The sequence below is a fragment of the Malaya genurostris genome, chromosome 2, assembly GCF_030247185.1.
Source record: "Malaya genurostris strain Urasoe2022 chromosome 2, Malgen_1.1, whole genome shotgun sequence".
Classification (NCBI taxonomy): Eukaryota; Metazoa; Arthropoda; class Insecta; order Diptera; family Culicidae; genus Malaya; species Malaya genurostris.
The window spans coordinates 158,722,468-158,747,802 of NC_080571.1; the positions used below are offsets into that span (position 1 = coordinate 158,722,468).

Sequence of the window (25,335 nt, forward strand, 5' to 3'; positions counted from 1 at the left end):
CAAGCGCGAGAATTTTAAAATGAAAATTCCGGTTCTTTTTTTATCATAAGGTATATACAATTAAACAATTACACTTTTTATGAACCATTTAATTCTACTATTTCACTTTCACATCACTACACTTCCGCTAAGTATAACAAACGTAACAACACAATATTTCAGACTGTTATTTGTAGCCCTCGTCAGTGTATAAATTCAATAAATTTGTTTTAAGGATGCTGTCGTGTTGCATTTTTATAAGAAACGTATGCGGATAGTCTAAAGGTTGAATAGGTGAGGACAGAAATGGAAATGAACAACAAAGCCGCAGCAATGACCAGCCGAGAATTATGAATGTGGTTTAAGCAGAAAATAATCTGTTCTCAATAAGGTTTTTTATCCATCACAATATGCAATTAAAAATCAAGATCGATATTAAGTTGAACTTGAATAATAATTCCATTAGAATTCATGGATACTAGGGGATCGTTCCACCCGGAACGCAAAACTGTCACTGTTCGCCGTTGTCTATAATAGCTACGGAATTCGACCAAGACAAATTTACTGACGCTCGTGCTACTACGCATTAGAGTGCCTATAACCAGAGTGACGACTTCTCATCTGTAATGTTGGCAACAATTCAAAACATTCCATTAGCTTTACATTGAATTGACAGGTTGTTTGCTCGTTTGGAACTGGTAGCTGTAATTCCAAACGAACAGCTGTCGTCACTCTGATTATAGTCACTCTACTACGCATCACTCCAGAGGTGTCAACCTACTCTTACTTATCTTACCTACCAGCCTAGTCCTATTGTGTTTTTTACTGTATCTAACAAACGTTTCATTGTAGTCTTATCTAACTACGGCTCGAATGCTTAGTAAAATTGATCGAACCACCATACTCGCTGTGCTCCTCTTCGTCTCATGCCTATGAGATCAGATTTAAGACCCATCCACCGACCACCTTCCAGCATCCTAATGGTCCGCAGTACCTGTATATAGTCCAGATTTCATGGCCATAGAGAACAACCAGCCTAATGAACGTTTATAGGATAATCAATTTCGTGCGATGGCCTACTTTACTCGATCGAAGGGTTTCTTTGAGTCCAAAGTTCGTACGATTTCTAGCAAAAATACTCCTCTGCATTTCTCTGCTGTCCAGTGAGTCTACATACACGAATTCGTCAACCACCGCGATATGGTCACCGTCTATAAATATTTGTGGTGAAAGCGAAACGTTTCTTTTTTAATACCTCTTCCTCTCGTGTATTTTGTTTTCGACGCATTTATAGCCTGTCCAATGCGTCTTACTTCGAGTCCGATGTATGTCTCCATCATCTTCTCACAGTTACGTGTAACAATATCAACGTCGTCAGCGAAGTAAAAAAGCTGTACAGACTATCGGAAGATCATACCACTCGTGTCAATCCCGGCTCTTCCAGTGTTCCAGATATTTGAACGTAGCACATCACTATCCATCGTTGTTTTGACCAATCGCGTCAGTTTATCGGGAATCGGGAACCGCATGTGTGCATAATCTGCTATAAATGTTTTCGTTTGATTGTGTCGAATGCCGCTTTGAAGTAAATGAATAGGTGATGGGGACGTTGTATTCACGACACTTCTGGTGTACTTATCGCCAATATGTGGTTCGTAGTGGTGCGGGCCCCAGTAAATCCCGCTGGGTACGGCCCTACGAATTTCTTAGCTATTAACGATAGAGGATTTGGGAGAGCACCTTGTAGGCGGCGTTCAGCAATGTGATTATGCTTTACTTGAAACAGTCAAGCTTATCATCCCTCGGACATATCACTCATTCCATCCATTCCTGCGGTAGAATCCCCTTCTCTCAAATCTTAGAGATCATCTTAGGGTTTTTCGCGCAAGGACGACGATTTTGAGGTAGTCAGGCACATATTTTCAACTGACTGCGTATAAAAGGGGAACCGTGATCGAAAATCGATCATTTCTTCTTGTGCGTTGGATGGAAGCGGACGTCGTGGGAATGATTAATTCAACCAGCAGCTTCGGAGAGTGCACCTTCTGCGTGGTTAAAAACCTCAAACGCTCAGGTCGCAATTCTCATTTGGACCTCAATCGTCCGGTGGAGCAGATGGCAATGAAAGCAGGCCTTTTGCGTGGTATAAAGCCTCAAACGCTCAGGTCGTGCTTTCATTTGGACTTCAATCGTCAGGTGGAGCAGTCGTCAATGCTTTCATCTGGACTTCGGTCGTCAGGTGGAGCAGTCGTCAATAATGAGAGCAGACCTTTTGCGTGGTATAAAGCCTCAAACGCTTAGGTCGTGCTTTCAGTTGGACTTCAATCGTCGGGAGCAGCAGTCGTCAATGCTTTCATTTGGACTTCGGTCGTCAGGTGGAGCAGTCGCTAGTAATAAGAGCAGACCTTTAGCGTTGTACTAAACCTCAAACGCTCCGGTCGCAGAGCCAGTTTTTCTTTCGAAGAAGATCGATTACATCATCCTGTTGGTGGTCGTTTGCATTGGAGTAAAATACAACGGAAAATGGACAACAATATGGAACATTATTCAAAATCAACCCTTCTAATGGCTCTAAATGTTACCTAAAAACTATAAAACTTGCTTCTTTGTAAATCGAAAATTAGAATTATCAGTGTAGTGCAAATCAAAGATAATTTGATCAGTTTTTTGCAATTTTCTAAATTCTAAATTTTCTAAATTCTAAATTCAGTTCTAAATTCGTAAGAGTGTTTAAAATCGTTTATATCCAATCAGTGTTTAATATCTTAGAAAATTATACAATTAGGCTCTTCTGGGATGCCAGAAATTAATCCCGTACAGCATTTTGATAGTATCTTTTACTAACATATTGAAATCCGAAATGAAATAATCTACATCAAAATTCTCTAAGGTGCCATTTAGAACCATAATTTTGTACCCAAAGAATTATGGGAAATTTTACTTCACTGTACTGTATACGGCCCATTTTTCAACCAGTTGTAGTTTGTAGTAAACTTTCTGCAGATTTGCTATATAAAATATAGCACCGGCTCAGAAGCCATTCATTTCGAATTTGGCTGTCATTGTCATCGTGTTCATCATAGTGCGATCGAGGAATCTCCAAACGAAATACTAAGCTTGTTACCGCAAGAGGAAAAAGCAGGAGACTCCAACAGAACACATATCAGTTTCTCATTCATGGACAACAGGTCATCCTGGAAATAGAATACGGAAGTCAGCGGTATCCATTGGAAGTCAATGGTATCCATCGGAATTTGAACTCAACTCATCACTCTCTATCACGAACGCCTTCATAAAAGGTTCTTTTCAGAACCACCATTATTTTATGCTAAGGAACTATATTGGTGATTTCGTAATATTTGTGTGTAAGAATGTTTAATGTAACTAATCTGTACTGTAGTTTAGGTATATCGTTTCAAATTCTAGTAGTGTAAAAGGGCAAAACTTGCACAATTCACACTATTGATCAACTAATTTATATTCGGAAGTATAAAGTAAAAGTGTCAGTTTTATTCGTATTCACGACATCCAGTTATGTCTCTGACATTAAACACCTGTACATTTTTATCCCTTAGCTTACCGACATCTCATTTTTTTCTAATGGATTAGGTGCTGAGAAACTGTCGTCGGCTGAGCGTGAACCCTGATTGATTCTTCTTGTCGTGTCGTTCTCTGTATCCTGAGTTTTGCTATTCAGATGCATATCGTAGTTCTGCTCTGACCTGTCGATCACCTCACATTGCGTATGATACAATTTATCAAGATCAGCAATGGCAGATTATGTACGAATGTATAATTGATCCAATAGCTCTATCTTCAAATAAAATACTGTTGAGTAAACTGTATCAGAATCAGATAAGAGAAATGCTAAAGACATTATTTTATTCTGAAAACTAGAACATATAACTGGAAAATTCGTCTTCTATAAATATTTTGTTCTTGCTTTGATATTACTAAGAAAGAATTTTGTATTTTGTATCATGCAGACTTTGTTATGAATTTTGATATTTTAAATGTAATTTCAAACTAAATAATGTTATTGTCTCCCATTGAATATCACGAACGTCCTCATCGGTATTAGTTTGAGAAGCTTAAAAAATTTTGTTCATATGACATAGAATCTCATAAACATTTTATAGCTGTCGTGAAAAGCTTATCAAATGATTGAAGTGCTGAAAAAAATGAAAATCAACTAAAGTAATTGTTTGATTTTGCCTCTTGCCAAGCAAAATCTTATGAAAAGAAAGCGAATGATATTACTTTCCCACGCTCTGGAATCTCCTAGGGACTGTAATGCAAACTTCACTCAGTGTCATTGTTGCCAAGGTTTCGGTCTTGGTACAAAAAACTGTCATATGAACGTTTGTTCAATGAATAAGATCATTGATAGATTTACTTGTTCTAATTGTGATGAAAATCATGAATAAACTGAGGTCACTTTTTGTGAAGGATATGTACCGCACAAAAAAACCGATGTTATGGAAATCCGCGTTAAAAACCATGTAACTAGTAAAAACACAAAACTATTCTCGTAAAAACTCACAACTATAGATAAATTTTCTTGCTGTCGAATGTCTAAAAATTCATGAAACATCAAGATCTGGTGTTATCTCGACAATAATTTGTTTGAAAAAATCGATTTTAGGACTTTGAGGTCGAAATCGAAAATTTTTTATTGATGTCAAATGTCTTAAAATTGAAACGTCGAGATCTGGAATCATCTCGAAAAAATTTTTTTGTCGAAAATAAAATTCGGGATAACACCAGATCTCCAAGTTATACGCATTCTAAGACCAAATAAAAAACAGCATAGCTTTGAAAATTCACAATAAAAAAACGTTGTAACTTCGGAAATACGTGTAACTTCGGTAATCCGCGTTAAAAAACACGTAACTTCAGAAATCTGCGTAAGGAAATACGCGAGCTCAGAAAAACTTCATAAAATAGACCTCAGTTTACAATAATTTGAAATGTGCTGTCAAGTAAAAAAAAATTAAACACTCGTTCGCTTTGACCACAACGAGTGCCCTTCTTCATCTGATTTCAATTACGCCAACGTGACCTGTAGACAATTATCTATAACCGATCCTTCAATACCATTTGCTTCTTTTAACGTTTTTTTCAGGCAATATAACGGACAATAAAATGATTTAACTATAAAAAGGGAGCTTTTTCAAACGATTATTGAAGGAATTCGACTTCACAACTTTTCGAAGCATATCATAATGGATGGCAATTTGCGGAAAATATTGTTGTGAATTTATAACTGAACAATGGTGTTATATAATTATTTGAATATTTCAAATTAAAGTGTTCGACCTTTAAAACCGTTTGAAGATGAATTTTATATTTTTTTCAATATTCACAGAATTCATATAGCTATTGTGACAGAAACATTCCTTAAACCAAATGTCAAATAGAAAAGCAACCCACATTATGTGGTTAATCGATTTGATAGGATTACTGGAATGGGTGGTCGAGTTGTCGTTTTTGTCCAAACGCAAATCAAACATCAATTACCTTCTTTCAATACCACACATGGAATCTAATTTATCGCTGGAGCATATTTTCCATTCCAATGCACTGGGGACAAAATGATTTTTTTTAATGGCGATTTGCAAACACTCACAAGATATCGATCTATTTTTTGTGATAGTTAACCAAAATCTATAACATGTTCTGTAAAAGTGTGGGTAAAATAACCGGAATGAACAAAATACTTCATAATCAACACCACTCTGGTTATTTTTCGGTTCTCTCCGAATTAGTTAGCAGAATTGTAAATATGAATTGCTACTCGTACGAACAGGAAATTCTCAATGTTCGAATGTAGCTCCAATCTTTTTTTTTTTCTCTCTGACTTTTACTGGCTCAGACCTTCAGATCCATAAAGCTGCTCCAATCTTGTATGATATTTTCACTTCTGATCTTTTTAATCTACCCGTTGGTTGTCAGAAGTCTCCAATCTGGTGAAGTTGTTGTTCACCAGTAAGGGAAAGTTTTGAAGGATTCAGAATAAAATTCAGAAGCACCCACCCTTGTTTAGTACAAATACGTTACATAGACTCACAACAATAGAACCATTAGATGTAATGTCACATAATATTATAAGCGAATTCCGACAAAAATCGATGCAATCTTCAATTGAATCGGCTTACTCTTTGCATTAGTTAGTATGTTAGTATATAAATTCTTTTTTCCCAGTACACATTACAAGAAGGTTTACAATTTTCCTTACAAAAAAATCAAAGAAGTGCGGAAGCAAATGATGTACTAATGGTAATTACCAAGTCATGTTTATTATACGACTGAAAAGTCATCACTTGTGATTGAATACCCAATTCAAATCTTCAATTTAAGGTAGCGCTTCGCCGTGGTCAGGTCGAAGCGAAACAACTCACTGCTTCCTCTTGCTTTGTCGCCGAAATTTCACCCTAAATTGCAAATTTCTCCAATACTAACCCGATTCACGAAAAATCAAAAACATACAATTGTAGGTAAATGATTTTACTATGCATTTGGCGAAAAATATCAGTTAGAAAACTTTTCTTTCGCGAGATTTCGTGCGAGTTTTGTTAAACATTTTGTTTTATTTTTTCCTTTTCTCGCTATAAACAACTCGCATATGTAGGGATGTGCTACGTTTTCAACAAAGCGTCAAAGCTAGTAACGATGAAAATCATTACTGATTTCTCGTTCTATTGAAACATGAATAGTAATTATTTTACAAAGTAGTAACACTTACTTACATTTTCTACTCATCTATATTCAACGTTTACGCAGAGAGAACGGAAAACGAAAACAAAAGAAATGTTGTTAGCGTCTACCGCATGTGGCATTTTGCACACCCCAATGCCTGCGTTGACATTGTGTGCGTGCGAAAGAATAAAGAAAAACTCATTTATTTTTATAACTCGCACGAAATCTTTCGATAAAAACGTTTATCAGGCACAATTTTTATACGAATCGATAGAAAAATTAATTATCTAGAATCGTATGTTCTTGGAATTTCCGTTTTCTTTCCCGTTTTCTCACAATTTTGGGTAAAGTGCGTGAAACCCCGGGATAGGCAGCGAACTCCCGTGACCACGGCGAAGCGCTACCTTAAATTGAATTCTTATTACCATAAAACATATATTATAAAAAGATGAGTTGGAATATGACAGAATAAAATTATATTTAAGGCAAGGTAGAAGCATTTGTATTTGAGACTGCACTTGCGTTGTTACTCTGTCTTTGTCTAGGACCAGTTTGCACAATTACTGCATTGTTTCCTAAAATAGAGTTTTTTTATTCAATATTATAATATAATTTTAAGGCACACTGCTTGAGCTCTAAGATGCCAAGGGTATTTACTAATCTTAATTACGACTAACTTAAAACTAGAATAGTATCATTATGTAATGTAGTATCGGGGTAGCGGATTCTCGAGAATTCAGCTTTCAGCTGGCGAATTGAATATTGCATGAGGGTTTTTCATATGGCATTGGTGAATATCCATGTTGGCCGTATCCTTCGGTCCGTGTGGGTCCGCGGTAAACACCCCCAAGCTACGAAGGCCCGGCGGGTGGCCCGCATGATGGTCATCGCCTGGAGCGGTCTTCCGTGGGCGGTGATGATGATATTGCCGAAGAGAATGAAAGAGAAGTAAATATTGTGGAAAACGTGGTAAAGAGGGGATGTGGGAACAAAATGTCTGAAACGACAAAGATCTAATTAGTTACCATCGAGGTGGTGAAGAGACAGGGAAGGAGGAACGAAAAGGTTAGTGACAAATAAAAGATCATGTTAGTTCCAATGAAGATGGTGGACAGACGCGGGGATCGTGAGAATCGGGCGGATGTTAGTGTCGAACCTGTAGGTGGAGTTTATACTTTCTAAGCGAGGAATAACACATTACCCTTGTATATCTATGTGTTTAAGGTACTGGTATATGAGAAGCATATATGAACTATCCTGACTCGCCAACATATCCCGAACCGGAACCTCAGGCGGTCTACCTCGGGCCCTAAGGGATTCCAGTAGCTTCGACCTGGCGTCGCGATACTCTACGCACGACCACACGACATGCTCGATGTCCTGATAACCGTCGCCACAGGTGCAGAGACCGCTCTCCGCAAGCCCAACACGCTGGAGATGTGCGTTGAAAGTGTAGTGATTTGACATGAGCCGCGACATAACACGAATGAAATCGCGACTCACGTACACCCCCCTGAACCAAGGTTTCGTCGATTCCCTAGGGATAATAGAATGCAGCCATCGTCCCAGTTCGCCATTGCTCCATGAAGTTTGCCAACTTTCGAGAGTTTTCTGACGAGAGATACTGGAAAATTTATTGAAGCAGATTGGTCTTTCATAAATTTCACCTTCTAATGCGCCTACCTTAGCCAATGAGTCTGCCTTTTCATTGCCCGGAATGGAACAATGCGAAGGCACCCAGACTAACGATATTGAATAAGACCGTTCAGATAAAGTTCTCAAATGTTCCCGTATTTTCCCCAGGAAATATGGGGGATACTTTCCTGGCTTCATTGCCCGGAGAGCTTCTATTGAGCTTAGACTGTCCGTGACAATGAAGTAATGGTCTTTGGGCAAGGTTTCAATGATCTCGAGGGTGTACTGAATAGCAGCTAATTCTGCGACGTAAACTGAAGCCGGATCACTGAGTTTGTAAGAAGCGGTGATGTTTTGATTGAAGATGCCGAAGCCTGTGGACCTGTTGATGTTTGATCCGTCAGTGTAAAACACCTTTTTACAGTTGACTGTTCGAAATTTATTATGAAAGATATTAGAAGCCACTCGAGGGCGTACGTGATCCGGAATTCCACGAATCTCTTCTCTCATGGATGTGTCGAAAAACACAGTAGAATCAGAAGTATCCGAGAAATGAGCACGGTTGGAAACAAACGAAGAAGGATTAATATTCTGAGCTATGTAATCAAAATACAAGGACATAAAACGGGTCTGAGAATTGAGCTCGACAAGCCTTTCGAAGTTTCCAGTCATCATCGGATTCAAGATGTCGCATCGGATTAGCAATCGATATGAGACGTCCCAGAATCGGTTTTTCAACGGTAAGACGCCTGCGAGCACTTCGAGACTCATCGTATGAGTCGACTGCATGCAACCTAAGGCAATACGCAAACAACGATACTGAATTCTTTCCAGTTTAATGAAATGGGTGTTCGCGGCGGATCGGAAGCAGAAGCATCCATATTCCATTACGGACAATATCGTTGTTTGGTAAAGCCTGATCAGGTCTCCTGGATGGGCACCCCACCAAGTTCCGGTTATTGTGCGAAGAAAATTGATTTTCTGCTCTCATTTTTTTTTTTTCAGATACCTAATGTGACATCCCCAGGTGCCTTTGGAGTCGAACCAGACTCCGAGATATTTAAATATGAAGACCTGTGCTATGGTTCCACCCCCTAGTTGAAGCTGTAATTGTATTGGTTCTCGCTTCCTTGAAAATACAACCAGTTCAGTTTCTCCGTAGAGAACTCAATACCCATTTGAAGAGCTCATGTCGACAAGTTGTCGATGGTATCTTGCAGTGGTCCTTGGAGATCGACAGCTTTGGGTCCTATAATAGACACAACACGTCGGCAAGTTGTCTTAGCGTGCAAGATGTGTTGATACATTTATCAATGTTGTTTAGGTAAAAGTTGTATAAAAGGGGGTTTAAGCATGAGCCCTGAGGAAGACCCATGTAACTGAATCGTATTGTCGACAAATCACCATGCGCGAAATACATGTATTTCTCGGACAATAGATTATACAAAAATTTATTCAAAGTGGGTGAAAGACCATGCTGATGCAACTTCTCGGATAGGATGTTTATGGAAACTGAGTCTAAAGCCCCCTTGATGTCTAGAAAAACTGACGCCATTTGTTCTTTACGAGCAAATGCCATTTGAATTTCGGTTGAGAGCAACGCTAGTAGAGATGGGAAACTTATGGATATTTATCGATAATATCGATATTACCACGATATCGACGATATCGATAATTCAGAGCATTGACAAAAAATATCGATATTCGATATTGCAACCATGGAGTTTAGTAAAATTATAATTTCATATTATTACTTCGCTCGTGTAGTTTTTATCTAATTTTTTATTTAAAAGATATATTTTATTCAGGCCGGTTTGCGTACAAGCTTTACGTGGCCGATTGAGCCGATTTTTTAAATAATTTTTTTTTGAGTTGGATCTCGTTGTCACCCTTTTTCTGGGGGGAGAGGAGCTTCCATTTCCCTCCTGCGAGGATTGAGGGGCACTTCGTTCGTGGTTCGTCTCGTCATCCATTGCCGCATCGATGGTATTGTTGTCGATTTCCGTCTTCTTTTCGTTGCTAGTGGCTGTAGATGCACCTTGTTGTACATTGGTTGCATTTGCTGGTTGGTTGGAGGGTAAGTTGTTAACTGCAGCCGGTGTACTTTGTTCTATAGAGGATACTGACGGTTTCGTTGAAGGGGATGCTTTATTGTTGTTGGTGGCTGTCACAGGTGTATTGGGGTTGCTTGGGGTTTGTGTGAAGGAAGCACCGTTGTCCTTTGGTATAGTTGTCTCCTTGTCCAGTTTATCACATGGCTTACCGTAGTGAACAGCTTCTTGGCAATATTGACATGTGGCCATCTGATTGTCATAGGTAACAAGTGATTTGCACGGTATTCTTGTATCCTGACCGAATGTCACATAAGAAGGTATCGGCCTCCTCAAGCGCATGCGTAACAAACGTACGCTATTTAGAATACCGGAGAAAAAGTTCTTCCACTTTTCTTTTTCGATAGAGATATTGGGACATAGTTTTGCGAATATAAGAATCGGTGACGCATGAGTGAAGATCATGCACACGTACTTCTATAGCACTATCATCCATATATACTGGAATGTTGTACTTAATGTTCTCGTGCTCCACATAGTGCACATTGTTATTGTCTTTTGTAAATTGAATTGCATAAAACTCTTTATAAAACTGGATGTAAAACACATTATTTGTCTTATTGCATTGAAGTAAATGCACACGTTTGATGTCAAGATGTATTTGCTCCTTAAGCAAACCTTCAAGTTCTCGTATCGAAGGTCGAATTTTGCACTGCCTGAAGTCAACAACAATTGTGTTCTTTCGTGTCGGCGGTAGCTTTTGTTCGTTTGGTTCACTCATTTCGAGGTCTATTGTTCACTACACAATACTGTACTTGTTTTCTCCTGTCCCGAACGTAAGCGGTTTTGTTTTATCGACTCACTTGGATGAGATGTAAAATCGAACTGAGTTTTTATCTAATATTAGATATTTAGGCTATGTTAAAAAATACGTAAATCAAATCTTACCTAAAATCAAAGACATCATATTAACTAGATATCCAGCTCTCACATTTCACGAACAAATCATTGGCAACATCCTTTTTAGGGAGCATGGCACCCTCAGGCGAGTCCGCATTGAATCTCGTACATAGAAGTAGTAGAGAGAAATGTCAAATTCGTTTGGCGCACACGAATAATACGCGCCCATACAATTGACATGATATGTTGAATGTGATGCCGTGCATGGCGTTACTGGACTGAAGATTAATTTCGCTCCAAGCTGACAGGGTCTGCTAAAATTGACTTCTTGCACGCAACTCTTCTAAAGGGCGAACAGTACTTAATGTTAAGTATTTTGTTGGCAGCGTGTATGCTATGTATTGAGCAAGCACCAGAGAAAACAAATCTGTATAAAATGTTCATTACGACCTAAGTAACAAAAGTAAACAAACCGAGTTTTTTATTGCATTTTGTTCAGATTGTTTTCATCTATACACTACCCGAACGCCATTGTTCTATTTATTACGGATTTGCTATAAAACCTGGCAACACATATGACGTATGTCAAAGCCAAGATAAAATACCGTCAATTGGCAATGTTTTGTCCAATGTTAGAAAACATACACAAATAAGAATATTGGAACTTACGACAAAATATTTCCCTGAGTTTTTCTTTTTTAAAAGTGAATAATAATGATAATAAGTGAGACTAGCGGTAGAAATGGATGCATTAAATGGGTTTGAACTGCTATTAGGTAGGTAAAAAACACAGAACGATGTGAAAAAGAAGTTAATGTATTTTTTTCGAAATTAGAAGCCGCTATGCATGCTTCGTCAAACCAAAGCGGAAGATCTCTGAACATATCGGAAAGGGATCGAGTGCCAAGTGTTGTAGCTTGCTTCGAAGAAGTAGCTACCACTAATGTTTCTGGACAAAACAGGCTTTCCAGAACACAAACGGCCCATCCGATGCGTGATGTTACCAACTTCTGTGGTAGACATGAAGATTCTAATTGGAGTAATAATATCACCTTTAGCAATGTTATTGCCTCGACTCCAATCCACAATCAAAACGAACAAACGGTATTAAATGTTTCCCTTGGCTTGTCATCGTCAGCTACGATGTCTTGTGCTCCTTCCGTTAATGGGATCGAAAATATGTTCAACGAGCCACTGGATTTACGGACCGAACGAAAGATCGAACAAAAAAGAACTAATCTCACGTTCTTCGAGGCCTTAGATTTACGAACCGAATGTAAATTATCCCAGTCGAAAAGCACTGTTGATTGCGGGTTAGGTGAAGATGGAAATTGTTCCGAAGATTCAGAGTGGATTCCAGAAGGAGATGTTACATTGTTGAACGATTTTACTATTAATGAATATTTTGAGAAATATCGTTACAATTTATCGGACGCCGATGGAAGTGAATATGACACTGACGAAAATATACCTACAACAGTTGTGCGACGATTCAAACACAAAAAACAAGCAGAGCATGAAGCACCTGCAGCGCAGTACACTTATCCAAAAAAAAACAATTAATAAGAAAATTCAAAGACTGCGTAAAGAAAAGGGACTCAGCTACATGCGGACTAACGGAATCTTACAGCCCAGTCGGCGCATCAGGCCTGCTTGCCATTGCAGAATGAACTGTAAAGATAAATTTTCGAATGACACTCGCGAAGCGCTCCTTAGAAATTTTTTGAAACTTAAAACTTCCGGGCAGAACCAATTCATTTCAAGTCATATCGCAGTTAAGCGGACTGCTCGCTCACAGGTTGTATGGGTAACATTCAATAAATTATTATTTCTAAAACTGTTTACTTTTCTTGCTGCTTAGGTAATAAATTCACGCAGGCAGTATTCGCGAGTTTATTCACTACCCGCTGTAGATGGTACAGTAGTAGTTTGCAAGGAAATGTTCTTGTCGACGTTCGACATTATGGATAGGAAACTTAGAGGTCTTGCTGAGAAAAAAATCGCTGGATTGGGAGTGTCTTCCGAAGATGAGCGATGCGACAATCGTTCGAATACCGGCTTGACAGAAGAACACCGACAATACATAGAGCAGCATATAAAGTCTTTCCCTGCGAGTCCGAGTCACTATTGTCGCGAGCGTACGGCAAAGTTATACCTATCCAGTGACCTTTCAATTAGAAAAATGTATTTGCTCTATCAAGAAAAATGCGCATCTGATCATGTGATTCCGACAAGTTATAACACTTACCGTTTAATCTTCCGGAACTTCAACTTTTCATTTCGTAAACCAAAAGTTGATACCTGTGGCGAATGCGATGAATACTGGACACGAATGAAGCTCGTCACGAATGACAATGAAAAGGCACAAATACAAGCATTGCTAGAAGAGCATCAAACCGACGACACGACCAGGCACTTCGAAGAAAAATCAGCATTAAAACTGTTCGCTAACGATTCATCGCCAGTTACCACAAATCTAGCGACCCCTTGTAAATGATAAAAATAATCTTCTCGAGCAACACTGTTTAAGTTGCTATGGACTAGTTACCAAGGAACCCCAAAACAAATAAACATGTTTTGAAAGCGGTGGAATAGTTCTATTAGTGTTAAACTTTGTTCAAATTAAGCAGAAATGCATTTAAATGAACTCGATTTTCGGAATTTAATCGAAACTAAGGATGAAACCAACGAACGAGGACAATGATCTGCTTCCAGCGATTCATCCGTGCACTTCAACTGCTAGCTTTTCTGGGTAGTAGGATTCGGTGTAATATACCGGTGTCAAAATTGTTTTGTGTCGGTTGATTGCGCAGAAGTGGAAACAGTATTTCACCTTGTTGGCCACTATTCGAGGATGGCCACTAGTGGAATTCCACAAAGAAATCATTTTACCGTACGTTATACAGGTACCGCAGAGCACTAGCATCGCTCAGCTCGTTGTCGGTCATTTCCATGTCTTCCTTCTCACACAACGGTTTCAAGTCAAGACCTGAATTTTGAACTTGGCTTTATAAAAGACATAACTCATACTCCTCATTTTTTACATTCCGCTCGAGTCAGGTAAATCCATTAAAATGTTCCGATCTGATTTTTATTTTGTTTACATTCATCTTGCCTTCGATATGCAGTAACCAAGGTTATGGTGACTGTTATTCAAAATCAATAAATATATCAACTTGTGCTGCCAGTTAAAAAAAATTCACTAGCGTTTTCGATTTGACATTTCCAGTTACTGAGGGGTAGTTAAATTTACGATACAGTTTTGATAGACGAGTGGCAGGTCGTGTCGTCGATCAAACTGCCGCAAAACGTGTTTATGATGAGAAGAAGCATGACATTGAGAAAGCCAAAACTGATTTTACATTACGTACTGTATCGTTCGATCTTCAAAAACAACTGCCAACACCTCTATTAACACGTGGACAAGAATTTTACGCTAGGCAATTGTACGTGCTAAACTTAACCGTCTTCGAAACTTATCTAGGCGAAAACAAAACTTTCTCCTATTTATGGGATGAAACACGAGGACGAAGGGGGTCGCAAGAAATAGGTTCATGCCTATTGAAGGACCTGTTGAGAATGCCGCGTTCTGTCCAGAAAGTTATTTACTACAGTGATCGCTGTGGGGGTCAAAATCTCAACAAAAATATTGTTTTTCTATTTGCATACTTTTGTGAATATATGAAAACAATTGGACGAGATCTTGAAATAACTCACAAATTCATGCGCACAGGACATTCACATATGGAAGTCGATAGTGTGCATGCAGCTATTGAACGAGCAAAAAAGAGAACCGCTATGAATATCGAAACCCCCCGAGAATGGGAGCTGCTCATATCAGGTATCCGAAGAACAAAACCGATCCAAGTGATACCAATGAATTTAAATGATTTCTTGGCTATAAAAAACTTAGAAGAACGATATACTATTCCAAAAACCACAATGTGTGGAGTAAATTTTAAATTCAAAAGTGCAATGGTATTTGCATATGACTCCAAACTCCTTGGAGTTGTGCGGTTCAAATACGATGTCAGTGATTCAAATTTTGTATACATCCAAATTAGAACCGAAAAGGAAATTGATGAGGTTAACTCTATTCATCTCCCGCCTATCGAGACTAGTTTGATTCCACTATCTACAGCGAAGTTGAACGATTTAAAAAAACTATTACCCTATGTGGTTAACAAACAATATTATATTACATTTCTTCAATGTTTGACTCCTGCAAAGAAAGGACGAAAACCAAATAGAAATGTACCGGACGATTATGAGGCTGACATATACGATTGTATCATTGATGACTAATAAAAGAAATCAAAATTATTAATAAAATTACACTGCCTTTTGATTTATTAATTAAATTCAATTATAATATAAAACTCGATTACATCCTTTGGAGCTAATTCTATGCAAAACACAAATACGAACTACAAACTTGATATGTAACATATTTTTCGATTAAAAAGTGTTATAATAGTTTCATTCGATGTTCCTGAAGCATATGAAAACGACAAAAGAACACTGAAATTTTTCCAAAACGACTTATGTACCCAATCAAACATAAATAACGACGTATCACACTGTCCAATGTACACGATCCAATTTCAAAACGACGTAAGTGTCTTTTTCGCTCAAAAGTTATTTTTGTGGCTAAAAGTTAGTCGTGTGTCCTTATGACATGATGCGTGCTCACAAATTAAAAGATTTAGTGAAGAGAACAGAATAATTTACTTTTGTATTTTTAAATACGATTTAAAATTCAGCTACCATTTTTCAACATCGCTTTTCTCGGTTCAGCTGAAATGTCACATACGTCGTTTTGAACATTTTATGCAGAAATATTTTCTCTTATTGGGAAAATTACACAGAAATTTATTGCACAGCGTCATTTGATAATTTTAGCAACATCAGTTGCCGCTGAAAGAGTCAATTCAACAGCGGAAAACACGGCTTGTTTGAGTCCAGGAATTTTTCAATTTTTGAAAATGTAATTTGTTCGGCTGTGAACTTAAAATTATTTTTGCAATCAAATATACTTTCTTGTTTTAATAAATTTTGATTCACCCGGTGACAAATATCGATATTTATCGATAATATCGATATTGATTTGTTATATATCGATATTATCGATAACTGATTTTATTCGATATTTCCCATCTCTAAACGCTAGACAATCGTTCGTTCCTCTGTTAACTGGCCTCTGCGGAAGCCAAATTGTGTATCTGAAAGTAAGCCATTAGTCTCGACCCAATTGTCTAGACGAAACAGAATCATTTTGTCGAACAATTTCGGGATACAGGAAAGCATAGCAATCGGCCGATACGAATTGCGATCGGAGGCTGGTTTCCCTGGTTTTTGAATGGCGATAACTCTTACTTGTCTTCAGTCATGTGGGACAATATTATCCTCAAGAAGCTTATTGAATAAATTCAACAAGCGCCTTTTGGCAGAGTCAGACAAATTTTTCAACAAGTTGAATTTGATTTTGTCTAACCCCGGAGATTTGTTGTTACACGACAAGAGCGCAAGTGAGAACTCTACCATCGAAAAAGGAACACCTTTTTCGATGGTAGATTCGTTTCTGTTTGATGAGGCGATAAAATAGAGTTATCAAAAAAGCATTTTGGAAGGATAAGAAATAAATGAACCGATTTGCACATTGTCGCAAAGCTGATTAACCGATAGCGACACCTGCCAACGAAAAGTGTGAACTACGATTAAACATGGAAAATCTTCAGAAATGTGTGAAATTGGATATGGTTAGGTTTATTCGGATAAACATTTTTTTAAACAGAAACCAGTGTAATGTTGATTTATCAAGTACTAGAATGTATAGCGATCAAATACTATTTATTTTGGATACTCGGTAGATTTCGCACAATGAACTAAGATCAACATTACCACCTCAGAGTAAAAAACTTTTTCTTCCACTTCTACAATGATCTTTCAAATGAATTTGCCCGTTTTCATAAGAAATTCTTGAAAAGGTGGAGTAATTTGAAATTTTCCTACCGATTTGACAGCTCTTGCTGAAAGTATCATCTTTAATGCCGTTTTTCATTGAAAAACACTGGTGGCGTGGATTGCTCTGATTTTGCACTTTCGAGCAGAAATGCAACATTTTGACGGTGTTTCATTGCCATTTCTGCTCGAAAGTGCAAAACCAGAGCAATCCACGCCACCAGTGTTTCTCAATGAAAAAACGCCATAAGCAAGCAGCGCTTCTACATTTCAGTTTTGCTGCAATATGCCAATTGTGGAAGATTGACACATTGTCGCAAAGCTGAATTACCGATGGCTGCCAATGCTGAATGGAAAAAGGAGGATTCTTTCGTAAATTTTCATATCGGCAGTAGTGATTTGCAACATTTTTATCGTTTATTCAATAGTACAAATAGAAATAAGCTATAAAAGTACACTCGGTGTACAAGAAAATCGATTTCAAAGTGATTACCACTACTTTGTTTAGTGTGAACTACGATTAACCCTCAGGGTACGGACTGGGTTACCGTAACCCGAGCGAAATTTGAAAGAAGCGCCATACGAAGAGAAGTCGGCGAGGGGGGTCCGGACCAGGGGAGGAAAAAACTTATAGGTACACACTATTAGAGGCCCAAGCGGCAGAGTCAGTTTCCGCTTTGTGTCCGAGCTAGACACATATAAACATTGTGCTCGGGTGTGGTACACCCAGTCCGTATCAAACGTTACAAAATCCAAAATTTTCAAAAAAATTAAGTTTCAATTTTCGTCTGTTTGCCGCTGAGGAATAAAAAGGTAAGTAAGAATACGTACTCTTTACTTAATTTTGTAGATTCTAACCTCAAAATAACGCGTTGTACATGGTGTAAGCGAAGTATTGTAGTAGATCTCAATCACTTGAACGTACGTCTTATATCGAAATCTTTGCTGCTCGTATTGAATTATAACTCATTAAATTTTGTTTCTTGTAATGATACTACTTGTAATGATACTACTCAACAATATCTGAGAAACAATTTTTTTACGCTCAAAGTAATTAATTTTAACCTTTATCATCATAAATCAACGAAACAACGTTTTTTCGCTAACTCGAAAAAAACGCGTATTTTCATTTTTCAAAAAAAATATGGTTTTTGGAATAAATCAAAAAACCGTTATGGACATGTGTAAGAACTACTTTTTACCTTTCAATTGCGAGTTATACAATGTTAATATTTTTTTTTTTCAAAAAGTTACAGCATTTTGAAAAAAAAACGTTTTTACAAAAAAAAATCAAGACCCGTTCACATTTTTCATTATAATTTTTTTTCAATCAGTTAAATGATTAATCTGACAACTCTATTATATTTTTGAGACAATTTCACACAAAATAAAAAAAAATTATTCAAATTGACAAAGTACAGCTCGATATACACCCAATCAAAGTCGCCGGGTTAGGCTAACCCTGTCCGTACTGAACGTAACTTTTTTATAGTCCGTACCCTGAGGGTTAAACATGGAAAATCTTCAGAAATGTGTGAAATTGGGTAAGGTTAGGTTTATTCGGATCAGCAAACCAGTGTAATGTTGATTTCTCGAGTACTACAATGTATAGCGATCGAGTACTATTTATTTTGGATACTTTATTTATTATTTCCAGACATTTGAATAATGGTATCAAACCAAGTTTAATGCTCCATTCTGAATCAACGGTAGATTTCGCACAATTAATTAAGATCAACATTACCACCTTTTTCTTCAACTTCTACAATGATTTTTCAAATGAATTCACCCGTTTTTATAAGAAATCGTTGAAAAGGTGGAGTCATTGAAAATTTTACTAACGATTTGACAGCCCTTGCTGAAAGTATCATCTCTGAACAAGCAGCGCCTCTACATTTCAGTTTTGCGACAATATGCCAATAGAAAGCTGTGAAATTAGTATACAGATTTTAAATGTAAATTAATTTAATTTTCAATCATTACTTCGTCACACCTTATACAAACTTTCAAGAATTTTGTAATAGTAGAAGTAATTTTTTTCGGAGGTGTTTCAGAACATGTTGATCAATTTCCATGCGAATCGACATAACAGTTCGGCTGAAAAGTTCGTATCGTTAAATAGAAACACATATTTTTTTGCCAAAATTCGTTTTTATTATTCACCATAATTGCCATCAGAGGCGATACAGCGATTATAGCGATCTTCTAACTTTTCGATACCATTTTTGGAGTACGATTTGTCCTTTGCCTCAAAATAGGCCTCAGTTTCAGCGATTACCTCTTCATTGCTTCTAAATTTTTTACCAGCGAGCATTCTCTTGAGGTCTGAGAACAGGAAAAAAGTCACTGGGGGCCAAATCTGGAGAATACGGTGGATGAGGGAGCAATTCGAAGCCCAATTCGTTCAATTTCAGCATGGTTTTCATCGACTTGTGACACGGTGCACTGTCTTGATGAAACAAAACTTTTTTCTTCTTCAAATGAGGCCGTTTTTTTTAAATTTCGTCCTTCAATCGCTATATAATAGTCACTGTTGATGGTTTTTTTCCTTTTCAAAGTAGTCGATGAAAATTATACCATGCGAATCCCAAAATACAGACGCCATAACCTTACCGGCCGATTGTTGAGTCTTTTCACGCTTTGGGTTCGGTTCATCGCGTGCAGTCCACTCAGCTGACTGTCGATTGGACTCCGGAGTGAAGTGATGGAGCCATGTTTCGTCCATTGCACAGTGGTCCAGTAAGCAAAATTAGCAGGAAACAATTGTTTACGCTTTTATTATTGGCATCAGAGATTTGAGATTAAGTTCCACTTAATAAACAGCGTTTTTCGGCCATAGTGGTTTTAGGGTGGTCCTAAAACAAACTATGAATTAAAAAATTATTTCAAAATCTAGATGATATAGAACAATGCATCCTTTCACAATAATTTAGAATAATCAATTTAAGGCAACTTTGTCGAAGATATTGGCTATGTATCTTTAACCGTTTTTATATTAGAACGGTTAACATATCCTCAGTTAGGGTGCTTCTTAAAAAACAGTTTTTATTCAATAACTTTTTCATTTGAATTTTCTCAATAAAGTAATGTTCTAAGAAATTTAGGAGCCTAAAAAGACGGTTTCTAAAAATGGCGCAATCCGAAAAAAAATTTTTGATTGCATTTTATAGCTTGTACTTTTTTATATAATATGAGACAAAATTGGAAAACAGTTATTTTTCTATCTTATTTAAATCAAAACTTCGTGCAAGTATTTTTGTACGTTATCATATAACATCTAGCTTAGTAATATACTAAGGAGTGTTAGAAAAAGGAATTGATAGTGTATTTTCATAACAAATATTTAAAATCTATTCTTTGGACATTTGTGGTACGTATAGTAAGATGTACTTATTAAACTTTTCATCTTTCTCATAAAGAAAGGTTTTACAATCACTGGGAAAACTGATTTCTGAACAGAGGTCCGTAAAGTCGAATATCATATACCAATCAAAAGTGTTTGTGTTTGTCACATTTTTGCGCACGAATTTTTTGCGGAGATGGTTTAACTGATGTTTACAAACTCAGTTTCAATGGGGATCAGTGCTGGAAACTGCTGACATTTTTTTTGAATGTCGTGTGCTGGAAACTTTCATGTTGCCTACTATTCGGGCTGTCACACATGAATGTCGCACGAACCATACAGATGAAAGTCGCATGTGACAGTCATGAGCGAGCGTTTCATGAATGTAGTGGCGGCAGTCTTACTCGTGTTGGACGATGAATGTAACGAAAGAATGATAGTCCTCAATAGAATCGGCTGCATTTTGCCTTTGGTACGAATTTCATTTCTGGCAATAAACATTCATGAAGAAATTCAAAACGGCGTCATTAGTGACGGGTTTCATATCCATACCGTTCCATGAAATGGTTGAATTTCAAATTGCTGCTGTGGAGGGGATCAAATACCGTAGCTTTTAACTTTGTCAAGGTGCGTAGGGTTGTCAACGAATGCAAAAAGGGATATTTTGAAAAAAAAAAAAATCAATGATAATTGAATAATAAAATGAAAAGGTTTGATGAGTGGATGTTAGAAAACGACGTTAGAAGCCGTTTCAAAATCCAATATGGCGGCTTCCGGCATATTGATGTTCGTTACAAACCATCACAATATGAATATTTTTCGAAAGGATTCGATAAATGGATGTTAGAAAACGACGTTAGAAGCCGTTTCTAAATACAACATGGCGACTTCCGGCATATCGATATTCGTTAGAAACCATCACAATATGGGTATTTTTCGAATGGATTTGATGAATGGATGTTAGAAAACGATGTTAGAAGCCGTTTCAAAATCCAAGATGGCGGCTTCCGGCATATCGATGTTCGTTACAAACTATCACAATATGAATATTTTTCGAACGGATTCGATAAATGGATGTTAGAAAACGACGTTAGAAGCCGTTTCTAAATACAACATGGCGACTTCCGGCATATCGATATTCGTTAGAAACCATCACAATATGGGTATTTTTCGAATGGATTCGATGAATGGATGTTAGAAAACAACGTTAGAAGCCGTTTTAAAATCCAATATGGCGGCTTCCGGCATATCGATGTTCGTTACAAACCATCACAATATGAATATTTTTCGAAAGGATTCGATAAATGGATGTTAGAAAACGACGTTAGAAGCCGTTTCTAAATACAACATGGCGACTTCCGGCATATCGATATTCGTTAGAAACCATCACAATATGGGTATTTTTCGAATGGATTTGATGAATGGATGTTAGAAAACGATGTTAGAAGCCGTTTCAAAATCCAAGATGGCGGCTTCCGGCATATCGATGTTCGTTACAAACTATCACAATATGAATATTTTTCGAACGGATTCGATAAATGGATGTTAGAAAACGACGTTAGAAGCCGTTTCTAAATACAACATGGCGACTTCCGGCATATCGATATTCGTTAGAAACCATCACAATATGGGTATTTTTCGAATGGATTCGATGAATGGATGTTAGAAAACAACGTTAGAAGCCGTTTTAAAATCCAAGATGGCGGTTTCCGGCATATCGATGTTCGTTACAAACGATCACAATATGAGTATTTTTCGAATGGATTTGATGAATGGATGTTAGAAAACGACGTTAGAAGCTCTTTTCAAAATCCAAGATGGCGGCTTCCGGCATATCGATGTTCGTTACAAACTATCACAATATGAATATTTTTCGAACAGATTCGATGAATGGATGTAAGAAAACGGCGTTAGAAGCCGTTTCAAAATCCAAGATGGCGGCTTCCGGCATATCGATGTTCGTTACAAACGATCACAATATGAGTATTTTTCGAATGGATTTGATGAATGGATGTTAGAAAACGACGTTAGAAGCTCTTTTCAAAATCCAAGATGGCGGCTTCCGGCATATCGATGTTCGTTACAAACTATCACAATATGAATATTTTTCGAACAGATTCGATGAATGGATGTAAGAAAACGGCGTTAGAAGCCGTTTCAAAATCCAAGATGGCGGCTTCCGGCATATCGATGTTCGTTACAAACTATCACAATATGAATATTTTTCGAACGGATTCGATAAATGGATGTTAGAAAACGACGCTAGAAGCCGTTTCTAAATACAACATGGCGACTTCCGGCATATCGATATTCGTTAGAAACCATCACAATATGGGTATTTTTCGAATGGATTTGATGAATGGATGTTAGGAAACGACGTTAGAAGCCTTTTCAAAATCCAAGATGGCGGCTTCCGGCATATCGATGTTCGTTACAAACCATCACAATATGAATATTTTTCGAACGGATTCGATAAATGGATGTTAGAAAACGACGTTAGAAGCCGTTTCTAAATACAACATGGCGACTTCCGGCATATCGATATTCGTTAGAAACCATCACAATATGGGTATTTTTCGAATGGATTCGATGAATGGATGTTAGAAAACGACGTTAGAAGCCGTTTCAAAATCCAAGATGGCGGTTTCCGGCATATCGATGTTCGTTACAAACTATCACAATATGAATATTTTTCGAACAGATTCGATGAATGGATGTAAGAAAACGGCGTTAGAAGCCGTTTCAAAATCCAAGATGGCGGCTTCCGGCATATCGATGTTCGTTACAAACGATCACAATATGAATATTTTTCGAACGGATTCGATAAATGGATGTTGGAAAACGACGTTAGAAGCCGTTTCTAAATACAACATGGCGACTTCCGGCATATCGATATTCGTTAGAAACCATCACAATATGGGTATTTTTCGAATGGATTTGATGAATGGATGTTAGAAAACGACGTTAGAAGCCTTTTCAAAATCCAAGATGGCGGCTTCCGGCATATCGATGTTCGTTACAAACCATCACAATATGAATATTTTACGAACGGATTCGATAAATGGATGTTAGAAAAAGACGTTAGAAGCCGTTTCTAAATACAACATGGCGACTTCCGGCATATCGATATTCGTTAGAAACCATCACAATATGGGTATTTTTCGAATGGATTCGATGAATGGATGTTAGAAAACGACGTTAGAAGCCGTTTCAAAATCCAAGATGGCGGTTTCCGGCATATCGATGTTCGTTACAAACTATCACAATATGAGTATTTTTCGAATGGATTTGATGAATGGATGTTAGAAAACGACGTTAGAAGCTCTTTTCAAAATCCAAGATGGCGGCTTCCGGCATATCGATGTTCGTTACAAACTATCACAATATGAATATTTTTCGAACAGATTCGATGAATGGATGTAAGAAAACGGCGTTAGAAGCCGTTTCAAAATCCAAGATGGCGGCTTCCGGCATATCGATGTTAGTTACAATTGATCACAATATGGGTATTTTTCGAATGGATTTGATGAATGGATGTTAGAAAACGACGTTAGAAGCCGTTTCAAAATCCAAGATGGCGGCTTCCGGCATATCGATGTTAGTTACAATCGATCACAATATGGGTATTTTTCGAATGGATATGATGAATGGATGTTAGAAAACAACGTTAGAAGCCGTTTCAAAATCCAAGATGGCGGCTTCCGGCATATCGATGTTCGTTACAAACTATCACAATATGAATATTTTTCGAACAGATTCGATGAATGGATGTAAGAAAACGGCGTTAGAAGCCGTTTCAAAATCCAAGATGGCGGCTTCCGGCATATCGATGTTCGTTACAAACGATCACAATATGAGTATTTTTCGAATGGATTTGATGAATGGATGTTAGAAAACGACGTTAGAAGCTCTTTTCAAAATCCAAGATGGCGGCTTCCGGCATATCGATGTTCGTTACAAACTATCACAATATGAATATTTTTCGAACAGATTCGATGAATGGATGTAAGAAAACGGCGTTAGAAGCCGTTGCAAAATCCATGATGGCGGCTCCCGGCATATCGATGTTAGTTACAATTGATCACAATATGGGTATTTTTCGAATGGATTTGATGAATGGATGTTAGAAAACGACGTTAGAAGCCGTTTCAAAATCCAAGATGGCGGCTTCCGGCATATCGATGTTAGTTACAATCGATCACAATATGGGTATTTTTCGAATGGATATGATGAATGGATGTTAGAAAACAACGTTAGAAGCCGTTTCAAAATCCAAGATGGCGGCTTCCGGCATATCAATGTTCGTTACAAACGATCACAATATTAGTAACTGTTTCTAAATACAAGATGGCGACTTCCGGCGTATCGATATTCGTTAGAAACCATTCCAATATGAGTATTTTTCTAGCGGATTCGATGAGTAGAACTTGAAAATGATGCTTACAGTAATTCCAACATCCTAGATGGTGGACAGAATGAGCGAAGTTAGTTTTTGGTTATAAACTGTCATAAAGAAATTCATAAATTGTTTTCATCTCGATATTCTTCCAAATCTTATATTGCTGTTATGAAGGCGATCGAAAATCGTAGTACTTTTTCAAAAGCAAACAATTTTTGAAGAAATAACATTGTAATAATATTTGAACTACGGATTAAGGGATCGAAAATCATTAGATTTTGCTCATACCAACGAATATTCACAACCTTCCAAAAAAAATTTAAACATGAATTGAATGGAAAAGAACGCCAATATTGATCTATGACTAC

General features: G+C 37.5%; 1 protein-coding gene across 2 annotated transcripts; it reads left to right on the forward strand.

The window, feature by feature from the left end:
- The first annotated feature begins 11,916 nt into the window (after positions 1-11,916).
- On the forward strand, positions 11,917-13,189 carry LOC131432625 (uncharacterized). 2 transcript variants are annotated; one of them, XR_009229922.1, is made up of 3 exons: positions 11,917-12,040; positions 12,100-13,062; positions 13,126-13,189. XR_009229922.1 is itself a non-coding variant. In XM_058599016.1 (2 exons), the coding sequence occupies exons 1-2, from the start codon at positions 12,007-12,009 to the stop codon at positions 12,825-12,827; spliced, it is 762 nt and encodes a 253-aa protein (XP_058454999.1). In that variant the 5' UTR covers positions 11,917-12,006; the 3' UTR covers positions 12,828-13,063. The 2 variants fall into 2 exon arrangements, 1 of the variants encoding a protein (XP_058454999.1); XM_058599016.1 differs by lacking the exon at positions 13,126-13,189 and having other exon boundaries at positions 12,100-13,063.
- The last annotated feature ends 12,146 nt before the right edge of the window (positions 13,190-25,335 follow it).

What these genes read in the sequence shown, in the direction of transcription:
- LOC131432625 (XM_058599016.1), top strand. Translation starts at nt 12,007, where the DNA reads ATGGATGCATTAAATGGGTTTGAACTGCTATTAG. An exon ending in TGGGTTTGAACTGCTATTAG is followed by an intron (nt 12,041 to 12,099) that starts GTAGGTAAAAAA and finishes TTTCGAAATTAG; the next exon opens with AAGCCGCTATGCATGCTTCG.